The sequence below is a fragment of the Phymastichus coffea genome, unplaced genomic scaffold (assembly GCF_024137745.1).
Source record: "Phymastichus coffea isolate CEN01 unplaced genomic scaffold, Cenicafe_Pcof_1.1 PCOF00153, whole genome shotgun sequence".
NCBI classification, from domain to species: Eukaryota; Metazoa; Arthropoda; class Insecta; order Hymenoptera; family Eulophidae; genus Phymastichus; species Phymastichus coffea.
In genome coordinates this window covers 97,242-122,773 of record NW_026706964.1, presented here as the reverse complement: position 1 = coordinate 122,773, position 25,532 = coordinate 97,242, and the positions used below count along the sequence as shown (strand labels likewise).

The following is a 25,532-nucleotide window of genomic DNA, read 5'->3' as shown; positions in this document are numbered from 1 at the left end:
AGCTAGTAGCCACTAGGTGGCCTATATTTACGCATGCGTGTCTGCAGCTATGCCAGATGACAGGAAAGATAGAACAGAATATATATTCGATAAGAGTACTCGACACCAGCTCGACACAGTCGTGACTCTATTAACTCGGTTCAGTGTTTTCGGGACTTAGTTGTGTTGCGATTGCTGCTATTTGGTATTTTTTAATAAAAATAACATTTACATCGTCAGTTTAACTCCGTCAATAAAATAATTGCTTTGCCATGGATCTCTCAAAAATGTCAAACGATAAAAAATTGCAGTTATGCAAATACTATTTTTATGGTGAGTTTCTCGAGGATTTAAGTATTTTTGGAGTACTTGCTTTAGTTAGATATGAAAGGTGATATCAGAGAATATAGAAATGTTTATACTTCAATATTTTTTGGTAACGTGTCAATAAATATGTATGTTACAATTGAATCATTTGTTATTTTCAGGTGGTTTTGGATTACTTCCATTTCTTTGGGCTGTGAATGCCATTTGGTTTGCCCAACAAGCATTCTGTGCACCTCCATATGAGGAACAAAAACAGATTAAAAAATGTAAATATTTTTATTATTCTTTTTAAAAATCATATTAATTTTGTTTATGCAAAGAAAGCTCTTTAATTCTTATACACAAAAATAAGAAATAAAAAGTATTTCATGCCATGATGATGAATGATGCATTTCAAATGTCTCCAATGGTCTCCACAAGGACATTGAACTTACTTCTCAATCGTTCTATTTCTTTAAATGTTCCAAATTATCCTGTTATTAAAATAATTTTTATTTGTAATATTTCATTAAATTACATAATTAGAAATAAATTAATACTAAAATAATTAATTTGCAAAGTTATGAAGGCATATAATTATATACACAAATTGAAAAATATTTTTATCAAAAAATGTTAACACTAAAATTATTAACTTTTTATTATTACAGATGTGATACTGTCTGGAGTATTAGCACTAATATCGATATCTGCATATGTGGCTTGGATAATTGTATTTCAAACCTACAGAGTAGAATGGGGTCAATTTGCAGACTCTATTAGTTTTGTAATTCCAGCAGGAGTACCATAGGACTTTATTTAGTTTTTAATTTAATTAAATGATATAATGATCACTAGGATTAAGGGAGATATAAAAGTATATATTGCTAAAGAAAACGAAGGACTTTTTGTAAAAAACAATATACATTTTATTTTCAGAAATAAATAGTATATTAATTTCTCTTTTTGAAGTCTGATTTACTTGATAAATTTCATCTTAAATTCATCTTTAACAAAAAAGATTCATTCTTAAAAATACAATATACAAAAATACAGTTACAACAATTCATTTACACATATTTCATAGTTTTAAAATTAATTCTTTAAATGTTTTTTTATGGAACTAGTTTGTGCATCGTTACATTGCTCGCCGCCTTTGCGGGTAATGCTTGAGATCCTTGTATACCAATCTTGACAATAGCTAAAAAGGCAGAAAAGATCATTATTTTGTTAGTCTTAACATGTTTGTATCTTGTGAACTATTGCAAAAATATTCAATGACTGAAACGAATAGCAAAGAATCAAAAACAGATCATTAAATCATTCATTCTAATGTAATACATACCAAAATTGCCATGAATTCGGAAGCAATAAGCACATAATACACATTATGCCAAGCAGTCTTAGGATCGCCTCGACTGGACACAAATCCAGCCACTAGTGGACCTACAGCTGCGCCAATACTGCCGGTACCATCAATTATGGCTGTCACGGTAGCCAAAGCTTTCGAGTCTTGTCCAAGACTAGGATGAGTACCTAATTCAGCCGATACGGCTGTCGTTATCAATGCGTAAGGACCATTCACTAAGAGACCTGCTAACAACAGCAGTAATACGTTTGCGGCGAGGTTCATGTTACCAAAAAAGTCGTATATCAAAAGCTGTGAATAAGAAAAAAATTAGTTAATAACATCAGAAACCGATAAATTCTTAATTAATGCCTATTGTAATTCGATATCAGAAAGCAATTTCCAACGCAATCATTTTTGTACACGATAACGTAGCATAACATGCAAACTATTTTAGGGATTATAAACAATAAATAAAGATTGCTTATTGAGCTTTTCTTTGATACTTACTTAATTAGGTATCAAAAATAAAAATATAAATTCCGTTAATTTTCTTTAAAATAAACCGTTCATCTATAAAAAAAATTAATCAATCTTCCTCTCTCTCTCTCTCTCTCTCTCTCTCGCTCTCTCTCTCTTGTTGTCATTGTAATGTTGTAAATAATATTACAAATTTTTTGTTAGCAAACCGAATTATAGTTGAATAGCGACATTAATAGATGCACACGCAATGCAGTCCCCATAAACGATGGGAAACAATCAGGTTAAGTGAATTTATTGGTGGATTGTCACGTATATACTGACCGTCGGACAGGACAATCCTAGCATAACAGCGCAGGTCAACGCACTCATACCCGAAAAATCGGATAACACGCCAGCGATTATTGCACCAATGATTCCACCGACGTCGAATAGCGTCGACAAATCCGCACTCAATGTCGGATTGTAGGTTGCTGTGGAGATTAATGCAATTGAGTAAGTGAAATTCAATGAGAGTGTCAGATTTATTTAATAACGTTCGTTTGTCCATGTCAAATCTGGACACTGTTAAACGAACAAAGCTCTATTGTATTTTATCTGTTACTTTATCAAAGAGGGTTCCAGATACAATAGAGCTTTGTACAACAACAAAGAAACGTTTTAACAACAGTTTAATTTGAAAAACACGCAATTAACGATAACGTATCTTTCAACGGTGACTAAATAAATTAAAAAACTATATTTCTCAATACTTTGACCATAATAATGACATAAATGTCTTACTGGAGCTGGAGATATAGAGCGGCAGCCAAAAGAGGAATGTGTAGCTAACGAGTTTGGCGAAAAACAGCGACAGAGAATACTCAATAACGCCAGGTATACTAATTGCACCCATAAATCCAACAGCTCTCTCGTCGGTACTTTCTACGTTTTGATTCACCGACAATATGGGACTTGTCTCCGTGAAATCAATTACAGAATCCTTCGGTGTAACACACAAAAAATGAAGTTTTATTTCAATCTACTGATAAAAAATGCTCACTCAAATTATTCGCAATACAGAGTATTATCATTGTGTTAAAATCTCCTAATACATTGTTAGTTGACATAGGAGAAAAGTCTGGATTTCGACTTGCATTCTTAATATATACAATTGATTGACATTGAAACATCATTAACAATATTTGTTGAATGAAAAGGTCACCTCAGTACTATTAATAAAATAAGATGTGAGCTTTCAAAAAAGCAAAGTTGTCAATTATATGCGTATTGTATATAAATCAAGAGAGTATGAATAAGAATGATTAGTCATTGATAATTATAATGGACAAACTAAAAATCTATAAAGTCAGGAATGTTTTTAAGCATGATAAGTCAAAACAAAAAATAAGTCATGCACTTACAACATTAGTAACGCACTGCTGACGCCCAGTATTTCGATACGTGATTCTCTGTGATGTAGGGATAAACAAAAAATATGGTTACATAGTTTTATAAGCATGCAGTAAATGTGTCAAAAATGTAGATGTATTTCAAATTCATTAAAGTCACTGCAAGTGTTAAGGACAACTGCGAGAGTTTGAGTATGCCTTAAATTACATATCTAGCATGATCAAATTAAGTATTAATTACAAATGACATTCAACAATTGCACCACCAGTACTTTGATAAATACAATTTTTTGTTTGTTCCTCAGATGATTTACACTACTGATTAAACATGAAATCTTTCAAGTTGGATATGTTAATATACTACTAATGTCTTTCGAGGTAATAAAAAAAACATACCCTGTTAGCATTATAAGCAGACTCTTCATCATCATGGTCGTTCTCTTCATCAGAATTATGAGTAGATTCTATTTTTCTATAACCATAAGATCCAGGTGGTACACAGCCAACATCAGCTGGCTTTGGTACCAAAAACAGGAAGAGAATGAATCCACAAATTCCTATAATGGCTCCTGGGACCATAAAGCTCAATCCCCAGTCCCTTTCAACATATTCTGCTGCGATGATCGTACCAACAATATTGCCTAAGGAAGTATGTGAATTCCAAATGCCAAATATCAAACCTCTCTTCCCTGTACCAAACCAATTTCCAACAACTGTGACAACACCTGGCCAGCCAGATGTTTGAAATACTCCTCCCATACCCTGAAAAAATAATGCTTATATAGGAAGAGGGGGGAAGAATTATTTAAATGTTAATTTTACATAACTGATAAGAAAATACCTGTACAAATATAAAGTACCACAAGTTATGAATATTGTAAGGCCTTGCAATGCCGAAAAGGTAAGTGAAAATACCTGTTCCAATCATGCCAAGTGATAAAAAATATCGCAGATTAACTCTTTCTGCAATGAAACCACTGATAAACATAGCGGCAGCATAGCTAAATAAAAACGCAGAGTCTAGTGTTCCTAGTAAGGCAGAGGCATCTGGTCTATCTGTAATTATAAATTATTAAAATGACCACTGACTGTGTAAAGCTATGTAATTAACACGAACCTTTGACAAAGAAAAGAAACTTACCAAATGGAGCCCAATCACACCACGTTTCCCTGTTGGTAGCATTGACAATAACACCTGGAGGTGGTAAAATATCACGACAATTTTGACTAAGTACATTTTTGGCAACTGAAATTGGCTTCCTTGTCATATGATAGCAAGTGTATGCCAAATAAGTAAGAGCAAGTACGCCAGCACGATGCCATGTCATGCGATCTTTTCTCCGGTCATGCGGACAACATTTGCTAGTAGTCCATTCTATAACTCTGATCCCCACTGGAGCAGCTTGATGAGTGCTAGGCATGTCTACGTTGGTATCAATTAAATAAAAAATTATCACAATCCCTTTAGTTCTGTTTTTTTTGTGCAGCAGCTCATATCTATGTGTTGCACGTATCTGCACTCGAGCAGCAAATTCCAATGGACGGCATGGTTTACGAGCTTATTAACTTTGGTTTATTCCCCGCGCGATTCAATTGAGCGTCTGACAGGCGATAATGCTTCTGATCAGCTGTTTCTACTGATATATTGTTCCACTCATGCGATGTGTCAAACTTGGCCGATCAGAAAATCCATTTTAAGCAGCTGCTACTTTTTGCGAAAAAGTCGAACGTATGAGTCATAACCTACAAAAAAGGACAGAAATGAGAATGACTCTTTGACACACTTTTCACCAACAAAAGGTCGTTAAGTGTGCTGCACTGCACCTCTCATAGCACTGGCGCTTGTTTATGTTTGCTGCTTGTGTATCTGTATTACACACACTATACGTACAACTGTAGCTCTTTTGTTTGGTTTTTCGATAATCTGGCAGGCAACAGTAGCGTCACTCGTCAGCGTCCGCAGTCGCACAGCTGGATAAGAACAACAAACAAACGTGGCCGCCCCGAAATGTTGGCCACACTGGCGCTGACAGTACGCTACCGAGTGCAGCAGGCGTTGTCAACTCGGTGACAATGTTACCCGTACTGCGACGAGAGGCACAGAGAAAAGGAGGGGAAACATTTTTCAAATGTCAATTGGATGATTATGCATGTGTGTATGCGAAAGCTTGCATTGCTGAATGAGCGGCATTCCTTTCATTGCTTGGTTGCGAAAAATAGTCAGGAGGATGAGTCGAACGAATTATAGGTTGCATTTCGTACTCGGAAGGATTGCTTATTGTTTCAGTTACTACTTGTCTCTTCTTGGAGTTTCAGTGAAACAAGCGAGGTTCGTTCGACGGTTCACATTTCAGAAAGATCACGGACGTGTTATCAGCGTTTCTAATGACAAATTGAAAATAGTTGAATTCATTTTTTTCTTCTTCTTCACGTTCATGTCTGCCGTTCAGAAGATTAAGAAAACAAATGATCTGCCAGCGTTCCCACGACCATTAATCACATTGTGATGGAATGAGACCCGCTTGCTCATGCCATTCAGAAGGAGAAAAGATACACATAATACATTCAACATGACTATTCTTCAGATACATTCCCACTATATGTACCCACATATTTCTCGTCGTGACTATGAATAAATAAAAATGGAACTTCTCGCATTTTTCAACATCTGAAATCTTCCACTCAGAAATTTTTGACTACAAAAAAAAAAGAAAAAAGAAGGGGAGTCGAACAAGGACTTCTATTATGTGCTGTCAGCTGTAAAAAGAGGCGTGTTCGCAGACTTTTGGGCATAAGGCAGGTATAGCAGAAAAAAAGTTTCGCAGGAATTTTGAAATCAAAAGTTTCCATCCAGAGACCCTCGACGAAGGCGGGACACGGCTCTCGTTTCTCGGTCCTGCCAGAAATGGTTTTATACGTTCTATAATTGGATATATAGAGTTGGTTGAAGGGGGGGGGGGGGGCTATGAAACATCTCGCGGAAGGTTTTGTTTCTTTTCGGAAACACGACTGCTCTTTCGTGCGCGTAGTCAAGGGAGTTTCGGATGTCAACTCTTCCTTCAAGTGCAAATTATATATTATTGAATTTGCGCCCGGAGTTGTGTTACGTGATTCAAAGTTGATTTTTACAAAGCGCGGATTAAAATTTTCCACACCTTACGTAACACGGATGTTTTCCTTTTCACCGCAAAAACCGACTAATATCGCTCGGCAAACTGGACGATAAGAGGTTTCGCGTAAATAAAAAAAAAAAGGAAAAGTAGAAAAAAGTTGCGCGTTCGACCGACCAGTGGACCAAACATATTTTTCCGACGATTCGCTAGGCTCCGGCGATAAGCGCGCAAACAAATGGCAAATTATGGCGGTACGTCGAGTAGCAGCGACGCAGCGCAGTCGCGCGCGCATATGTAGGAAAATAGTATTTTCCCGCCACGCTGCAGATGTCTTGCGAAAAGTTGCGCGAACTGTATCGTACGCGGCCGTACGAGCGACGCGTAGAAGGTCGTATATTTTCTTTTTTTTTCTTCTTTTTCAAAAGAACGAAACGTGCGGAAAATTTAACCAGAACGGCGTTTTCGCTCCGAGGCGATGATATATTCGAGGACACGTAGCGTAACAATTAACCCGTTGAAAATCGCCTTCGAAAGCCGACTCGAACGATGATTTCTATCGCGGGAGGAGAGCATGTTGTAGTTTTCACCGCGAAGAAAGTCATCTCAATTTTGCGCCGCGAGGAAAATCATGATGCGCTTTCTCCCGCGGGCGAACGCGCGATTTGGGATAAACGATATCCTCGGAGTGCCGCGAGAAATGGAGAAACGACGCGCGTCCGAATCGGTCGGGCGCGCGGTCGAAAGCGAGCCAATTCATGGCGCGCCATGAAGTGAGCAAATCAAGCCCGGCGCTTTCCAGTCATTTTTCTGGCCAAGCTTGTTTTCGCGAGCGCCGCCGGGTTAGAATGCGATGCCCAGGTCGCCATCGTCGCGCGACGAGCAGGAGTCAGTGAGGTCGGCACAAGCGAACGTCGGCCTCGCCGCCGACGACATCTGGTGCCCCGGCAGCTGCAACCGCTCATCCTATCGGAGACTCAATCGACGACTTTGGATCAGGGTGACTATCATTCTCGCGCATCGCTCTGTTTACTCGGGGAACTCGGTCTAGCAGACGCTCGTCGTGGTGTATTTGTTTATTCGCCGCTGCGAGGTTACGTTTTTTTATTCGTGTCTCTCTCTCTCTCTCTCTCTCTTTCTCTCGCTCGCCCTTTTACTCTCACTCTATCTCTCTCTCTCTTTTGCTCGCCGTTTATAGCCGGAAAAGTTATCGCGAACGGCGCACCGGCGCTAACTTTGCTAATCGCGTTATCGTCCGCTAGCTCAACTCGAGGCGCGGAGTTGTTTGGTTGCGAAAAAGTGTGTCGGGCCGCTTTTCGCCAGGTAAAAACGCGGATATCACCGGGTCGACGCGCCTTGAAAAGACACCTCCATTGTTTTTTACCTATCCGTCAATGAGTCACTGCACAGTTTCCACTGACATCTTTGTCGAATGCTTAAAGATAAAAACAAGAAAATTGTAGGCGAGCGCCGTTCGATTCTACGCCAAGTCAACGCGCGAATCGAAAATCGCGATTACCAACGGGACGTGGATTCACATAAGCGTCTCTCGCGTCCTCTTTGGGACCGAAAACATTGAATCGTTCTTTATTCGCGTATGAGAAAGCTGACCATTCAAGGTTGTACCAACAACCGTTTTCTATGACAACAAGAATGAAAAAAAAAAAAAAAATTTCAAGTTCTCCAGTTTTTCTAACAGAGCACGCGCATAGTTTTGAAAAACAACAAAAAAGTTGAAGGAGAAGCTTGGAGATTGCTCAAGGCGCGTTTTCGAGCGAGTCAAGACGATTCGAATCGTCAAGTATATCGTGGCGGAGCAGATGGGCTTTGGTGTATCTGCACGATCGTCCCGTGCACCGGCTCGTCGGATATTCAAAATACGCGCGCTCAGTCAGCGCGGCGCGGTTCGCCGATTTGGCGTGCCGAGAACGTGAAAAATGGCCCCCTGGTGTACGAGAGCTCGCCCGTATCCTGCATGCCGCGGACGCCGCGTCGCGTCAGGCGAGAGGAGTATGGGGTTACTCTCGTGATCGTCGTCCCCGCGAGGACAACGCAGCGTTTCCCGAGCGACATTCACGCTACACGCGGAGTCAACGATCTTCGACAATTGCTCGGGCGATGCGCGTTAATTTAAACTGCCGGTTTAATTACCTTGCACTCGGCTGTAACGCCGCGGCGCTCGCCGCTCGCGCGGCTGCCCAGCGGAGGCATTATCGCTCGCTCGCGAACCCAATAACCGCGCGCTCGCGAAGGTTTTCGCTTTTATCGCCGATCGAGCAGACGCGAAGGCGCAATGCACCGACGCTGACCTCAATTGCGCGACGCGTCGAACTTGCGTGCACTCGCGTTTTCTACCTCGGCCTCGTCTTGTTTTGCCGAGCGAACGACGCTGAACTCTCGGCCGGCTGCACGCGTCGATCGGAATCCTCGCGACTTCTCGTCCAACGTATTCGCGCGACTTATCGCGACTGCCGCGAGACGCGTAACGAACATCGAGAATCGCCCGTTCGCGGCGACTGGCTGTAACGCTCGAACGTGACGAACCGCAGTGCTGCAAGATAGCCGAGAAGTACGCTAAGCTGGGCTCGGCGACGCGCTCGCAGCGGCGTGTTCGCGACGTGATCCCGGAGTCGCGGCTCGCCACGTACGGCGACTTCGAGTACGAGGACGAGACCGGGCTTCACGCCGCCGCCGCCGACGACGACAACGACAACGACGACAACGGCGACGACAACGACGATAACGACGACGACGACGACGATAATAACGACGACAATAACGACGACGACGACGACAACAACGACAACAACAACAACGACGACGACGACGACACCGACGACGACGACGATGACGACGATGACGAGGTGCAGCCGAGCAACGGATCGCGAAACAACGACGACAAGCAGCTGCCCTGGATGCTGGACGAGGTCGAGGAGTATCTCGCCAGGATAGCCGACGCTGGCAAACGAAGCCGCTCCATCAGGCAACAGTTAGTTATGATGTCGCCTTCCGTATGGATCGTAACGGCAAGCCTGTTGCTCGAACCGCGATGCCACCATTCTTCTTGATGCAGACGTGTCGGGCGAGCTGTCAGCGAGATGAAAATCGCACGCGCGCGTCGCCTTTGCTCGCGCTCGTGGATTTTTTTTTTTTTTTTTTTTTTGACGATGATATCTCCAGTTTCGTCGCGACGAAGCAGCAGCTGTGCAATTTTACTTTGAATCAGATTCGCGAATGTTTCGACATATGTCGAACTGCACTCGCATCGTATTAGAGACTCCTGCATTCAATAGAGTTCCAGTTACAGGGGAACGAAGTAACGGATTCAGAGTTTCTAAAGGATTGACAGATGCTAACGTCACTTCCGTTGCATATTCTTTTTAAAAACTGAACGAAACCTACGAGATAATTCCAAATAAAATTGTGATTAACGATCGGTCGCGCAGCAAAGCTACAGCCGCTAACTATATTAACGTGAAAGCCAGTGTAGGAGGCGGAACTAACTCTAGAGGAGTATCATATACTTTCCGAGCTGAAAGTTTCTACAATATATACGTTAGAGCATCAATTTCAATGACGTTTTATACAAATGAAATTTGATGGGTAGGATCGAGGGAAAACTTTTTAACGACACTTTTTCGAACGTTCTAGAGTAACGAAACGTGACGAAACGTCGTCAGATTCGCATAAATCGAGTAATCAAACGGCGTCGGTCCGAGAAGACAGAGGTATTTCCAAATTTTTAAAAAATTATTCATTCATGAATACTGCACAAAAACACCTGTTAATGTTTCGCTGCGTTACTTTCATTTATTAATTTATCTTTTGTACCAAAATGAAGTTTTTCAAGTTATATCACAGCCATGAAAAAATAATTTAACGCCTTCATTTGCACTTGAAAGTTTCGTTAATTGTTTCCATCAATTCGAGCTCCACTGAAAAAGTGATTTCGACCACTTGTGGAGCAGAGCTCAGAGTCGAACAAAGTGAACAGGCGAATCGATGCACGCACGAAGGGGAACAGGCTCGCGATGGTTAAAGCGCGCGATCCTTGTCAATTTCCAGATAAAACGCCGGCCCTGAGCATGCGAGAAATCAACGAGATAACGTCGACGACAGCGACGCCGCCGCGCTTCAGCGTGACGAACGTGTCGGAGGCGCAGCTCGAGGGTCGCATCTTCAGCGAGGCGGTTCGCAACCTGTGGCGCTCGCCCAGTCCGCCGAGGCGGTCGACGACGACGACGCTCGCGGCCCAGCAACGGCAGCAGCACCAGCAGCGGCAGCAACAGCTGCTTCACCACGGACTTCGCGACGAATTGCAGCGAGAACTCGGATTGTTGAGGACGCGCTCCAGGGCCAGCAGCGACGTACAGCAAACTCACAGCAATTTCCAGGCGGAGAGACTTCGAATGCCGTATATAGACATATTGACCCTCCCCCCTCCCCTTTATTTTATGGTCGTTTCTACGTCTGTGTTCTGCGTTTTAAGCCAAAGATTGCGTTAATTTACCATATGGTTGGGTTTCTCTTCTAGGATCGTCGTTTGCCAATCTTTGGCAGTGAAAGACCCATTGGGTGTGTAGGGTGCCAAAAATTCCCCCCGAGAGACTTGACAGATACGACGATGCCTGTAGGAAAATGATCGCAATCAATGCGTAAACGAACCGAAAATGCGGTTCGCGGATCGTGGGAAGGGGGTCAATTTGATCTCCGACAAGAGCGATTTCTCTTACAGCGCGAATCTTTCGAGCTCCTCTGCTTTGCGAGAAATGTTCGCTCCCTCGTACACCGATATCGTATTGTTGATAAGAAGAGAAAAAGAAAAAAAACGAAACAGTTCAACATCTGCCATTTCTCGTGTTCGTAAAAAAATGACAAAGTTGAAACGTACCATTCGCCATCACCTGTATAATTCAGCTGAAAAAATACATACACACACACACACACACACACACACACACAGTTCATCGGGTTGGAATTGAATGCTGTCCACCCTTGCGCGCGTACAAAGCCCGTCAATAAATCAGCAACTTCGCGAAGGCGTAGTTTTTTATCGATCTCGCCGAAAGGAGGGGGGAGGGAAAGGCGAAGCTCAAGATCGATGGAAAAAAAAGAAAAGAAAATAAAGAGGAACTAGTCGCTCGCAAGGGGAACTTCTTCGGAAGCTATATACGCTCGCAACGCGCGCGCGTGCAGCATTCTCGAGACGAATTCACGGGCGCTACAATCACGGTTTTGTTTCCGTCGCTAACGTTGCTCGCCGTATTCGCCAAACCACAGCCTTACCACACCGCTGCACAATAGAACGCTCGCTGCACCATGAATGAAATTTCGAGGAAAAACTTTCGCGAGCTGGCTCGAAACAGTTTTTTTTTTTTTTTGTCGCTTTGGAAACGCACGCACGCGTTAAATGGAAGAAAACGATCGATCGTGGCTTGCGCAAAAAAAGAAAAAAATCGCACGCGATATCAGAATACCGCGCTGTACAAGAATTTTTAGTACTCGTCGTAAAATACGTAGCAAATATCGCTTTTTCCCCGTTTTTCTTCTTGATCTTTTGCTCAACCCAGCAAACTTTGCTCACGGAAATAAATTGATGTTATATTTATATCAGACTCCGATGAAATAAAAAATAAAAAAAAAGAAAGAGAGAGAGAGAGACCCCCTCAGTTAATTTTAGCTGCGCAGCGCGTGCAGGTTTCGACTGTCGATCACCAAAACCATTAACTTATGACGTTTGAAATCCTTCTACCTAGGAGTCGTCTCCACTATCCGTACGTGCAGACGCTGAGTGCGATGCAGCAGCAACGTGCGGCGCCGCTGTGCGTGGAGGTACCGGAGTTCTTGCTGAGCAGCAACAGCAAAAGTGGTGTGGCGTGGCCGCTGCCGGCAACGACGACCGATGATCACGCCAAATACGCGGAGAGTCCCTACCAGGACGATGCGTACTCGTACAAGGCTCACGTACAGACCGCCAGCAGGAAAGCCGTCGCTTTGTACCAAGTAATTTCCCGGTGGAGAGTGAAGCCTCTTTGTGCAGGCGTCGTGCAGGATAGCCATATTCGATGCACAATGCCCCCCCCCCCCCCCGGCATCAAATCCGAGGAAGGCATTTAGCTTTGGCGCGGCTTCGTCCTATATTGGATGTCCTGTCGATAGATTTAGCCCGCATGCGGTATGTCTCGACAATTTCTGATGATATCGAACCTGCGCAAGTTGCTTGAAATGGAATACTTTTAGGATCACAAAATGGCACTGTTAGGTTTTGTCCAAAATCACAGATTTGGTTAGGTAAAGAGTAAAGTTTCAGGCGCGACAATTACGACTTGAAATTCTAGGAATAAAATCGAATGGAACGATTGGTAATATATTCAGCATAAGTGTTTTTATTGTCTATAGTGGCTTTCTTAACTCATTGAGACCCAGGCGAAAGCTGAGCTAGGTAACATTAAACTAATCATATCATTCGTAGGTAAATCGAAGAAGGTGTTTTTCTCTTTTATCATTTTTAATAGTTTGTGAAAAGTTATTTAAACAAATCGTCAAAATTTTTATTTTCTTGATAAATCAATCACACTAATCAATTCTAATCAATTCAAGGTAAAAATCAAGACATAAAACCTCTTAGTGTAAAATCTATAAAAACTCAAAATTTTTTTCATTTGTGTAATCGTTAGAAATTAAAAGAACGTATGATTAAAAAAAAACATACAAAATATCTAGCGTTTTTTAATCCTTAAAAATTAATACAGACAATTTATTCTACGAGAAAAATTAATAGAAAAACCTCTTTATTCGTTTCCGTCAGACTCTATTTTTTGGTATAACATTGACATAAATGATTCGAGATTTGAAACATTTCATAATCTTTAAAAATTAAAGCGACAATCGATTCTACGAAACAATCCAAAACAAAAACCTCTTTAGCGTTTTATCATTAAACACCGCTAGTGATGCTTAACGCGCTCATCCTTTTCGTCAATTTTTCGCAGTCGATTTAATGCACGCATGTAGATGAAAACTTATTGGCAAAATTAAAAATTCGAAAATTCAATGTGCAATAAATATTCCCTTGATCTGATATAAGATCTAGCCAACGATATTATTTATACAGTTACGTCGATACTCATAATTTAAAAATATTATCAATGAAGTTTTAAGTTATTATCATCCGAAGTTCTGCGTTAAAAAAATCATTATTCAAAAGTGTGAATAAGACGATAAAAAATATAACGTAAGTTCTGAAAACATTATAGTTTTTTATAATCATGTCCTTCAGAATATAAATAACATAATTTTCTATATGTTTACAGTTGTAATTAGTGCATTAAAAAAATATTCTAATAGTTTACGTAACTTAATAAAATCGGAATCAATGCACAATATTTTACCATAATAATCTATTGATTTATACCTTTTATTCTCTACTTTGTTTATTCGAAGCTAAACTTTCGCATAGAGAAAAGTTCGATTAATTTTTCTACCGAGGTATCAGGCGATTTTTATTTTGAGGTTAGATTTAAATCAATCATTTCATATAAAATTCAAGCCAATACATCTTTCGAACATTTAATCATCTATAAAAATCTACAGTAATCTTTAATGACCATACACAACATATGTACACTATACCACATCAGTTGATTATGTGACTATCTGTCAATCAATCAGTTCACGAGTATAAACTGACTTCACTTTGTTAGGTTCTCTTTTTTTACAAAAGAGTGATGGAGGTGTATTTTGTATAAGAGGTGGAAAGTGGATTTTGCTAAAAATTATATAAACAGCTTGAAATTCTTAAATTTTTAAAAATTAAACGAAAATATGGTTTCAATAAAACATCAAAAATAAAAATCTCTTTAACATTTTTTCATCAAAAATAGTTTAAAAAACTTCTAGGACAAAAATCCGCTAGCGTTTTTTTCGACAAACAACTAACCCAATAAAATAAATTTGTATCTTGAGTTTACTTGTCGATTGTCCCCATTATTTTTAAAAATTTCAAAACAAATTTTGAAATCTTTAAAACATAGTGAAGGTGACTAAAAACATTGGGAAAGTTTTTGTATTGATTTTTTTCCGTAGTAGCGATTACTGTAATTGGATTTTTAAAAACATAAAATTATTGATATTTTGAAATTGTTTATAACGATCTTATACCAATGAAACAGAGTCAGACCAAAAAGCGGTAACGAGATGTTTGTCTAGATTTTGCTCATTGAATTGATTGGTATACTTGTTGTTTGAAAATAAAATATTTTTGTCGATTTTTTAAAATAACTTTTTATATATTTGCCAATTCGAAATGTAAGATCATAAGTCATTTCTTTTTAAATTTGCTTACAAGTGGCCTATTTAGTCTGGCTGGACGATATCTACCTTGTCCAATTTTAATGGATTTTGTCGACTTCATTTCTATATGTCGAATATTCTGCTATACCAGATATATCAGATCGATTCACACTATTGTAATAGGGGCTCAAATGAACGTAGTTCTTAATGCCAGAAAATGTACGGGAGACTGTTGAAGATTATATCTTTAGATAACTATCCTTAAGGTCTCTATTTCAAAATGAAACTTGTGTAATTCTGGGTTTATCTGCTTTAGTCTTAAAATCGTAAAACTATCGCTACTTTCCAACTTTCTGGAAAAAGATGCGATTCGTAACTACTGCACAAGTTTTTTTTTCCTTTCTAGAAAACTTATTACGGGTTTTTACCGTCGAGTCACGTCTTTCGTTTCCTTACGTATATCCATAATAAACCTAATTAATCACGTTTTTATTTAAAATGTTTTATTTTTTCTACTTTCTCATAAAAAAGAACGTTTAGCGTTTGGAAAAATTGTAATTTAAAAAAAGCACGAGCTTTCGTACGTTCCACCTGAAATATAAAATAAAGTCGACCGCGCAATCTAAATTTTAAAAGCCAATCTAGTTAGCGTAGAATCCATTCGCATCGAAATATAAAATTGATAACGTTCGGAATTGAATTTTTATCTGCAATCGAAGTTCACATAGATAGCCATTAATTGCGCACAACAAAAGCACCACTGAATTTACCAGTCGTAGTTTTCACGTTATAACAATGAACTGGCCTCGGATTGGCCGTTTGATCGCGACCTGTCAAAAACAATTTTTCTTTGTCGCACGATCGAGGATAAGAATAAGTCCCTCGGTCAATTTCGTTCTGGCAATGCCAGCGGCAAGCTGATTTAATTGTTTCAATGCATTGGAGAGTCATTGTAATGGTTATTGCCTTTGCGGAATTTAAAGTGGCTTTTGATTAAGATTGATTTGGGCAGCAGCGAGGCTAGAGCGCGAAGTGGCAAATATCCGTCAGAGCGTGTATGTGTGTGTATATATATATATATATATATATATATATATATATATATATATATATATTTGGAATTGATGCGCTCTATTAAGAAGCAACTTCCCCGTCGTCGGATCGAGCATTAGCGCTCATAGAAGAACGTCGACGTTGAACTTTATAAAGAGGTGTCTCGCCGGTCGACGCATCCATTTTAATCTACTACTCATTTCCACAGCTGCGACGAAAGGCCAGTTGTTATTTTTGGTACTTGATTTCAATTCCGCCACTATCGTGGTACTTCCCAAATCTCGCTCGGTTCTTCCAATAAATCATTGATTATGCTTTTGAGCGATCGTTTGATTAGCGTCTAACGTCTCTGGTTGGCTTTTCCTTTTAGATAAAAGGAATACGCTGTTCGTCAAGTGTCACGTCTATTATTTATTGTCATAGAACTTTTTTCTTCGAAACTCAAGGTAGTTTTGAGAAAATGAACTGACCCAGTAGGAATGTAGATAAGTCACGTTTGAGAATTTGCAGTTGATAGCAGCGTTAAAAAGTGTCGCGAAAAGAAGCCTTAAGGCTGTGTCTTTGTTAAGCAGGTATTCGAGCATTGTTTCTTTTCATAGAGCGCAACCCGCAAAACAAAAAAAAACGATGCGCAATAATAACCTGATAGTGCGGTGCGTTTGCAGATCGCGCACTCGCGTGGCATGCCTATTTCCAGAATTTCACGGTCAAGTCCTCTCCGCAAAACGGCGAATCACGCCCGATCGCAATCTTTCAGAACACTCTGATGCCAATGGTTCCAACGCCTATAGTGAGCACACTGCTCTGGCCGTCCCAGACGTGGGCTCAAAGAATATTGCCGTCGCCGGTCCCGATTCACCAGATACCGACGCCCCCGCCAGCGATACCCATACCAGCACCGGCACCGGCGCCGATGTGTCCGATCGTCGTTCACCGACCACCCGTCAGGCTTACCGAGGCTACCGCCAACAAACACCCGACGACGGCCCATAAGCACATCCCAGTTTATCAGCGAACTGCCAAAATCAACCAGGAATACCCGCAGCGGAGAAAAAGCCAGGGTGTGGACTTCAACAATCTGATATTGCTGACGAAGAGCGCGATGAAGGTGAGGAAGACTCAAGTGAAGCCGGCGAGGAAGTCGTTCGCCGAGTCCGCGAGGACGAGCCACGTCAAGCCCGACGCCGCGACCACGAGGTGGCTCGACAAAGGATACCAGGTATCGCGCGCGCCGGCCCGAACATTACTCACTGGCGTTTCCTTCCTCCGCTGATTCGCGACGCCCCCGGCAAGGGGAAGTAAATTGCGCTCAGGGCTGGTGAGGAAATTTCTCGTCTCTTTTTTACTCGGGGGAAGGGGTGGGGAGGCTTTAATTTTCAGATCCAGAAGATGGATCGTTCGCGAAAAATTGAAATACGACGGCGGAGGGAAGGGGGAGGGGGGGGGGGGGGCGTTGGAGACGAGATCGTCTTGAAAGAATTGTCTTCGCTCGCAATGCATTAAATTACGGCCTCGTAATCCAACGCCGGATTTCTTGCGACGAATATTGCTTCGCTCTCGCGAATCAGGCACGTTTTTCGATCGATCGATATCATAAATAAATATTTTGCCCGGTGCTCTCGAACGAGGTTGCCATTGGAGGCAGGCGGGTGGAGGGGAATAAGCTCCGAGATTATTCGGTTATTTATATTCATAATGATGCCGCGCGCATAAAACCGGATAATTTATTCGGGATATTCGAAACATTTCCAATGCGTTTGCGTACGCTTATGGCTTTTATAATTGATTTTCAATATTCCGCATACGAGTACTGTTAGCGTTGTAGCGTGGAACGAGGTATCCTTAACCACGATGGAAGAAAAAACATAACACATTTTCGTTGCAGAAAAAGTTGTCGCTCGGCGAATCTTAATTAAAGTCAGACGTGTGCATTAATTCGCCATCCGAATGTCAATTAGAGATAATTAGAGAGCTTTGAAAGTATTGGTATAAGAGGCAACATTTACGGGCGACCTCGTTGGGTCATCCCAATTCCGAACTGTATATATGCTTGACTGAATTATGCGCTTTCCACGGGTTCGCCGTCCGGACTGATATTTCCGAACGCAACGAGGTCGGCTCAGCCGGTCGAAGCGGCAACTCTCAGCGCCGGCCGATGGCAGCCGAGCGCGGGGCTCCGCGCCGGCGACCATAACCGAATGGTGTTGAATGGCGCAGAAACGAGAGCGGGAATTCGTGTCGGTGAGCACGTCGCAGCCGAGCGGCGTGGGCCGCGCGACGACGTCGTCCGACGACGAGGACGAGGAAGCGGCCACGGCCAGCCCGCCGGCGCGCGACGCCGAGGCGCCGAGCTTGGAGGGGAGCTACGACGAGCTGGAGCGCCAGGCGATGGAGCAGTATCGGTCCTCGGAGGAGTGCCTCGCTCTCCGATACCAAGTGCGTATTCCAGGCACGCCCGGCCGATCCAGCTTTCCCTCCGGTGCCGGTTGCTTCGCTCCTCGCGCGCGGCAGCTTTCCGGCTTTGCTATCGCAAAACTTGCGCGGCGCGAGCCCCGTAAATCACGCGTTAAGGCCGCCCGTGAGCAGCGCCCGAAAATGCAAGGGGGGTATATACACGGAGATTAGCTCTCGGCGCTCGGGTCGAGGGCTATAATTTGGTTTGCGACTTTGCCCGAGCCGCGAGGCAGGCGGCGTTTCGCTCGGACTTCTCGTTCGTTTCCGTGTGGCTCCTCGTCGGCAATCAGCGCGACGAAGAATCGGTAACGTGGTCGGGTCGCACCCGCGACCGGTCGTCAACGCGCGCTCTGTTGCGCCGAAATCGGGCATCGCGTCGAGCGCGCGACTCCCTCGGGAACGTGAAAAAAAAAAAAAAAAAAAACAAAAATCCGTGTCCTCTAGGAGTTAGAGCAGCAGGCTTTGGAACAGTATAGAGCGGCTGAGAGCACGGAGAGTATACACGAGAGTGCTCGTACGAATCGACGGAACGACAAGCAGGAGAAGATCGATAATGTCAACGATGTCGACGACAACGACGATGACGACGCCGACGGACAGACGCGGGATTGCTGCTCGTCGGGGTTTGGAAAGTGCAAAAGTCCCGATCTCGCCGACGAAGAAAAAGGTATACATCACGTCGCGATATAAGGGGTCGGACAAAATAAACGATAATGGTTTCTTCTTCTTTCTTCGAGTGACCATATTCTGCAGTAGCGCGTGGGTCGCGCCTGTCGTATACATTTGCCAGTGGAACTGGTTTTCGGCGGCTGGGCTCGTGAAGATGTCAGACGTCAGTAGTTTTGGTTTTTGTTCACTTTTTTTTCAGCTACGGGTTTTTGTTTGCCATGCGCGAGGAAAACTCATTAGTCCCTCCTGCCGCTGCGATAAAACGGTGGCAGATCACGCGACACGCACAAAACCGAATTGCGAGTGTAATTCTTTATCGCAACGATAAACATTTTGGTTTTATCGCGATACGAATTATTTTGTTTAGCAAGGTTATTGTTGGTATTACTTATGCAGGTGACGCTTGAAAGTTAGTTATGTTTCACCGTTTTGAAGCTGTACTATACCGGCAATTAATACACATAATACAAGCACGTAAACGAGTTTAAAGTGGTCGTAATTACTCTTGTGTACACGATAAGTACACAATGGCCATTTACAATGCGTCCAGTGGCTGATTAAATTTATATAATGCGCGCTGAGCTAAAAAAAAATTCAGTCAAAGCAATTACTCTGGGCCAATAAATACGAACAATGGTCTCAGTGCCCTTGACTTGAACAAGCAGTCTATGGAAGGGACGGATTGGAAAAAAAGAATGTTCGTTTAATCGATATACATTCTATCAACCTCATTTATTATTACAGTTTCGGAATGCGGCGTAGAAAGCTAAGAAAGAATAAACTGCTCTTGAATTTGTCATATTCCGAAAAAAAAAAACATGTTCTCGAAATTACCAGCAATTTTTCGTACTTTAGGAACAAAATTCTCACTTTGAGAAAAACCATTTCCATTCGGTAAATCGATTCGAATACGTAATGAATTTCAGATTTTTTTAGCGCAATGTCGAAAGCTCTTCGCATATAATAAATTGTACCCGCTGAAATTGGGAGGAAATCGCCAATATCTCATGCGCGTATGCTTTTAAAATTGAATAAGAAATACCAATTTGGTAAAACATGCAAAACGTTCCTGATAATATGGCATCTGCCTGAGAGTAGTTCAAAATTATTCAAATCACGGTTTTATGTTAAATAAAAAAATTAATATTTTTATACAATTTTTTCCAGCACGATTCTATTATAATTAATATTATTAGTATTATTATTATTATTATTTATGATTGGTGTAATAACGCATTACGTTATTTCAGTACTTGAAACATCTCGTATTCGACCCATATCTTTAACCGTTCAAGTCAATTATCCTGGCCTACTTCGATATTTTTATGACCTGGGTATTTGTTTTTTTTTTTACTAATTTTTTTTCCCCCGTGCCTTCGGCACGTAAGGTACCGCGTAATCTATACCTATAAGTCAGCAATACTGACGTTGCCATTCGTATAAAGTAATCTTAACATTCACGTGTCACGATACTCGCCGAGGAGTTTTTTTTTTGTATTTTACGACCTGATAAAAAGTTTTACGATATCTGTCCAAATTACACGTTTGTCATCGCGAATAATTTGCACTTTCTCAATTCCCAACTGGCAAAACTGTTATGGCTCGCTCGCTACGGCCAATTTTAAGACTGAATGCAGCCCGCATTGTAGCTTCTCGAAGCGACGCCGCGCGCGCGTTAGCACGTGCGTTCGACGCGCAGTACAAGGTGCATTTTTCCTTTTCGGCCAACTTCCTCGGCATGCCTTCACCCGCTCGCGCGCGCGATCGACGAGAAAACGCAGGGCCACGTGAAATAAAGTGGGTCGTGAATGATGTATGGCAGAGGAAAGGGCTGAGCAGCGGCCCGCGCGGACAAGGATCCATCGCGCGGAGGTGCAGCGCGTCGCGAGCGAGGGGAGCTTGCGCCGTCCGATCGCCGTTGCCAGGAGACTGCCGCAGAGCAGGAGCCAGAAAATCACCGACAGGGGTACACTGGACGACAGCGCTGGTAAGGTGGATCTTCCTTTCTTTTTTCTCTTCCTTTTTGCTTTACGGTCGCGCTCCTGGTGCACATTACCACGGCGCGTTCGAGATCTCGCCCATGGCCTAATTAAATCTGAGAACCAGGAATTTTTTGGGGGGTTCACCTTCAGGGCATTTGCAAAGCTTAAATTTGTTTTGTGCTTTTTTTCACTATTTCTTGAACAAAAGCACAAAATGAATTTCATTCGAGTGACACGAACATTCCTTACAATCGCACTTCTTGGAAAAAAAAATGATTTTCAGTGCAAATTTCTTAACGTATCTGGTGTCACGCTCCCAAATGGCATTATATGCATTACGTAAGCGAAACGATGTATGGGAAAAATTGAAAGAAACGAGCCGGCAAAGTTATTCATTAGGAAGTGTATTTTTCTCAACATATTTTTATCTGAACGAAAAAAATAAAAAATATCTTTCCACTCGGTAATTTTTGCACGCTAACAAATCCGATAAGAACGTCAACTTTCTTCGCGGGTCTTCTAAATCCAATAAACGTATGTGAGAATTGCTGCAGTTGAATTGTAACAACGAGTCACGCTACGTTAACAAAGAATACGAATCAAGTCGTTCCCAGGAGATCTGAGCTTCATCTCCGTTCATCGATACAATGCATGCATAAATTGGCGCACATCCGGTTCATTGACTTTTACATGACTTTGCACGAAGGAGGACAACTGTATCAATCATGTTTATGATGAAATTCAGCACGCTATCAGTTTACTCCGAGTGATCGCAGGCAGCAACGAGAAGTAGCAAAAGATAAACATTTTTTTGCAACTCTCCGTGTGACTCGACTTTGCGCATGCTCGTTGAACGTACTTACGAGAGCTGGCTTAGAACACGAGTCGCATGAAAAAAAAAATTCCTTCACCCTTCGCTGGATGTCCTTCACCCCTGACTTCATTTATATATGTGAACCTCATCATTTTTTCTCATTAATATTAAAATAATGTGCAAAGTTCAATTGTGAAGTGAAACCTTATGTCTAAATCTCTTCGTAGAAAATCAACATTCACTTAACGAAACAAGCTTGGATGTATAATACGATGTTAGTAAGAAAAGAAAAAAAATTATTTTTATTCTTTCGTCGCACATGTAGTGAAAGCGTCATCGTCGCTATCGTCGCTGAAACGCCGCCTGGCGCCAATGTTACCCGCAGAACGCACCAATTCTGACGGATGTCCGGCGACGACGAAAAATCTAGACCCCGTGAAGGTTGCAGTGCAAACTCTTGACAAACATGTTGCTACGTATTATCGCAGCAACAACATCAGTCAGACTGGTAGCGGTGATGCCAAAGTCAACAGTACTGCAGGTCACATATTTTAACTATTACTTAGTTCTCTCTCTGTTCTTTTTTCTTTCTTTCGTTGTTAATTTTAAGCCGACTTTTATAACTAAAATACCGATTGCCTGTTCATTCAGGAAGAATGCGATCCAAAAATTTTGAAAAGTTTTTTGCTACCAATAACTGCCAGAATCGTCAGATAAAATATAGCGTTATTTCGAAAACTCACGATGAGCGAATATCTCTTGCCCGCGATAATTCTCCCCCTCGCCGATTTTCATTTTTGGCAGAAAAAATGTCGGTAAATAGCAAGATCAACGCGTAATCTATTGATCACACGTACCCCACGGTTTTATCAATATTTGCTGGGAGCACACAGACAATTCATTTGAAAAAAAAGACGGGTTTGGGTTTTTTTTGTTTTTTAATTTGACGAAATAATTCAGTTTCATTGTCGCGACGATCTATTCGCTTGGCTTAGTGTCGTTTTCGCCACGCAAAGTAACTGGTCACGCGCAAATGGAACACACGTCGTGCATGTAACATGGAAAATGAGCTCTCGGACGAAAATCGATATTACATAAGTAAATTGATCCTCTTTTTGACAGTGTGGATGTCGGACTTTTGGAGCTAGTCCAAGGCAACTGAATGCCAGAGGCAGAGTGGCAGATTTTAAAGAGCGTACACGGAAGCAAAGCACTTTGCCGTGGTTAATTTTGTACCAAAGCTATTTTCTGTTCTACGTTGTAAAATGTACGTAGTAATTGTTAGTCTTATTATCTTTTCTTAGAATAACGACTTGAAAGATTCTATTTTTTTTACATTTAACGAGTATTTGCAAAAGCGATAAACGAAAAAAAATAAAGTTAAAAAAATTGTAAGTTCGTTTGATACAATATACAATTTCGTTCGATCTTTCTATATCGTTTATTTTCAATTCGAGTCGTTAGTTGAGCGAGTAGAAGCTAAACTACGTAAATTTATCTTCAAATTGACGATTTCCCACGTAACGTACATGACAGTGCATGACGTAACGTTTCGCGTAACAAATGACATGTGTATGTACTAGATATGTGCAGTCTGCTACGTCAGCTGCTAGCAACGCAGTGTATGTCTACAGCCTATAAACGATAAAGATAGAAATAGCCGTAGTTAGTCTTGTCGTAAAACTTCTCAGCGTGTGCGATATAGTATCGCATGATGACAAAAAATATCCATCGTATAACGTTGCAAAACTTTTCATTAAACTTTTTTTATATAACTCGACTCGATATCCTTATACAAGATTTTTTATTTTTATGCAATTTTTTTGCGTAATCTCCCGTACACATCATCAAGAAATACTCAATCTAAGCTCGTAACATTTTGAAAATTGAAAATCTCGAAAAAAGAAAAATCATCACAAAAAAAACCTGACGGTTAATTCAGGTTTTTAGGTTTCTTCCCGTCAACCAATTCGTACGCAGTGAAAACCAACCAATGCCCAATATCACTTAACGCATTTGCATATGAACATGTTAAGTTTATCATTGGCACAGTTGGAGCATAGAGTTTCAAAACTTCCTCTCGGCTTTTTTTTCCACTCACTCGCCGTCGAAACCTGTATTATACCGACGAGTACAACTTCTCGCCTTTCTCTTTCCTTCCCCACGAGAGTACTAAAAAGGAGACCTCTAAAAAAGAAATAATAACACGCGCCGTCGCACACATTAATCAGACAGTAAAAACTCTCATAACTTGTGAGAGAGCCAATTTAGCGGGTACTCGTAAAACGCGGCGCGAGCAGTTTTTTTTTCAGTGCGATGAATGTGTGGGGTTTTTTCCCCAGCAGCAACACAGCCTCTAAAAATATATATATGAAGAAAACAAAGCTGCGCCGCGCAAGCGACGTACAGGAGACTTGGCAACGACGCAGCGTCGTTTCAGGTTTCAACAGCTATCCAGAGTTGAGAAATGCGGCACTCAAACCCAGACACACTTGCACGTACTTGCTAGTCAAGCTACGCACACACACGTATGCGTGTACTTATACAGAAAGCGGCTTTTAGTTCCTCGGCCCCGAGTGGATACCAGGACGGTTGCTATAGCAACCAAAGTCTGCTCGCTCTTTCTCTCTCTCTCTCTCTCACTCTCTGCCTGCCTGCTTTATGGCACGCCAAGCAAGTAGTAGTGGTAGTAGTAGTAGTAGTGGTACCAATGGGAATGGGGCGGGAGAGAGTTAAAGCCTGCACGAGAGCGGGGGCGGCATTAAATTCAGAGAGTGAGCTAGAGAGCGGGAGAAAGAGGAGAGTTGGACAACGTAAGCCTTGATTTTCTCGGCCTCATGTTTCCATTATGCACTCTAGGGAGAAACGCTCACAAAACCGGTTTTTATGTTGACCCAGCTTAAAGCCAGCTATTGTGCGCATATAGATATTCTGAAGCTAAGAAGAGATATAGATAGAGGCTCCATATACAAGTAAAAGACGTTCCTTCTCTTGGCGGATGCGTTCAATTTACTTTAGATAGATATACGAAGCACACGCTTATACTGACGAAGACCCTCCAACGACTATATAGGTATATGTAATTTCCTTCAGCTATTCGCTTAGAATCATAGCGGTTCTTTGCTCCCCCTTCATTCTTTCTCTCTTCACATATACAGCTTTCCGCAGACAATCTCTCTCTCCTGCTGTAGTATGAAATTTCATACCGTTATATGTGTTATTAAAGCCAGGAAGAACGTATTTGGCGTGTGCTCGTTTGTATAGAGAAGAATATTGTGTTCCCAGCAGATGATAGATGCCTTTTATTATCTTGGAGCTTGATTAAAGCCTTACTATAACGTTTCTACGTTTTATCAATGCGAACAATTTTTCGACGAAGAAACATTTAAATGCGTAAATTCTTATTGACGATTTTCACAATCACGTGATCTAAGCGTACACGAAATGGCGTCTAGTATACCAAAATGAGACCGCGGATTCACTTTAAAAGAATACTTTGTAGATGTAAAAGCACAACAGTCTCGACTGTATAGAGCTATTTCTAGACACTAGCGACAAATTATTGTTATAGACGTGTATGGTTTGCGAGATACGTCAATAACAATAATTAATAGCAAATCGCCAGCGAAAAGCCTCAATGCTATGAAATATCTG

The 25,532-nt window shown here is 41.6% G+C and overlaps 3 protein-coding genes across 4 annotated transcripts; 2 read left to right on the top strand and 1 right to left on the bottom strand.

The window, feature by feature from the left end:
* Positions 1 to 77: 77 nt before the first annotated feature.
* LOC131672555 (gamma-secretase subunit pen-2) lies at positions 78 to 1,220 on the top strand. Its single transcript, XM_058949860.1, has 3 exons — positions 78 to 312; positions 468 to 572; positions 957 to 1,220. The coding sequence occupies exons 1-3, from the start codon at positions 252 to 254 to the stop codon at positions 1,094 to 1,096; spliced, it is 306 nt and encodes a 101-aa protein (XP_058805843.1). The 5' UTR covers positions 78 to 251; the 3' UTR covers positions 1,097 to 1,220.
* Positions 1,221 to 1,265: 45 nt separating this feature from the next.
* Positions 1,266 to 5,530, bottom strand: LOC131672552 (glucose-6-phosphate exchanger SLC37A2). Of its 2 annotated transcripts, XM_058949855.1 has the most exons (9): positions 5,329 to 5,530; positions 4,646 to 5,247; positions 4,346 to 4,560; positions 3,901 to 4,266; positions 3,517 to 3,564; positions 2,897 to 3,095; positions 2,438 to 2,586; positions 1,631 to 1,945; positions 1,266 to 1,486 (listed from the first exon to the last, which is right to left on the bottom strand). In XM_058949855.1, exons 2-9 carry the CDS (start codon positions 4,923 to 4,925, stop codon positions 1,424 to 1,426), a joined length of 1,635 nt encoding a protein of 544 aa, XP_058805838.1. In that variant the 5' UTR covers positions 4,926 to 5,247; positions 5,329 to 5,530; the 3' UTR covers positions 1,266 to 1,423. The 2 variants fall into 2 exon arrangements, with proteins under 2 accessions (XP_058805838.1, XP_058805839.1); XM_058949856.1 differs by lacking the exon at positions 3,517 to 3,564.
* Positions 5,531 to 7,467: 1,937 nt separating this feature from the next.
* Positions 7,468 to 23,231, top strand: LOC131672556 (uncharacterized). The gene is made up of 12 exons (XM_058949861.1): positions 7,468 to 7,614; positions 9,164 to 9,298; positions 9,485 to 9,603; positions 10,266 to 10,342; positions 10,680 to 11,028; positions 12,371 to 12,617; positions 16,717 to 17,178; positions 18,177 to 18,395; positions 18,858 to 19,080; positions 20,905 to 21,069; positions 22,204 to 22,419; positions 23,001 to 23,231. Exons 1-12 carry the CDS (start codon positions 7,468 to 7,470, stop codon positions 23,024 to 23,026), a joined length of 2,385 nt encoding a protein of 794 aa, XP_058805844.1. The 3' UTR covers positions 23,027 to 23,231.
* Positions 23,232 to 25,532: the final 2,301 nt, after the last annotated feature.

Excerpts from the sequence above, each read along its gene's own strand:
- LOC131672556 (XM_058949861.1), top strand. The coding sequence starts at position 7,468 with ATGCCCAGGTCGCCATCGTCGCGCGACGAGCAGGAGTCAGTGAGGTCG. Across the intron at positions 7,615-9,163 it reads ATCGACGACTTTGGATCAGG|TGCTGCAAGATAGCCGAGAA; the intron begins GTGACTATCATT and ends GACGAACCGCAG. Across the intron at positions 18,396-18,857 it reads GCCTCGCTCTCCGATACCAA|GAGTTAGAGCAGCAGGCTTT; the intron begins GTGCGTATTCCA and ends CGTGTCCTCTAG.
- LOC131672555 (XM_058949860.1), top strand. The coding sequence starts at position 252 with ATGGATCTCTCAAAAATGTCAAACGATAAAAAATTGCAGTTATGCAAA. Across the intron at positions 313-467 it reads ATGCAAATACTATTTTTATG|GTGGTTTTGGATTACTTCCA; the intron begins GTGAGTTTCTCG and ends TGTTATTTTCAG. Across the intron at positions 573-956 it reads ACAAAAACAGATTAAAAAAT|ATGTGATACTGTCTGGAGTA; the intron begins GTAAATATTTTT and ends TTATTATTACAG.
- LOC131672552 (XM_058949855.1), bottom strand. The coding sequence starts at position 4,925 with ATGCCTAGCACTCATCAAGCTGCTCCAGTGGGGATCAGAGTTATAGAA. Across the intron at positions 4,561-4,645 it reads GTGTGATTGGGCTCCATTTG|ATAGACCAGATGCCTCTGCC; the intron begins GTAAGTTTCTTT and ends TTATAATTACAG. Across the intron at positions 2,587-2,896 it reads GCTCTATATCTCCAGCTCCA|CAACCTACAATCCGACATTG; the intron begins GTAAGACATTTA and ends TAATCTCCACAG.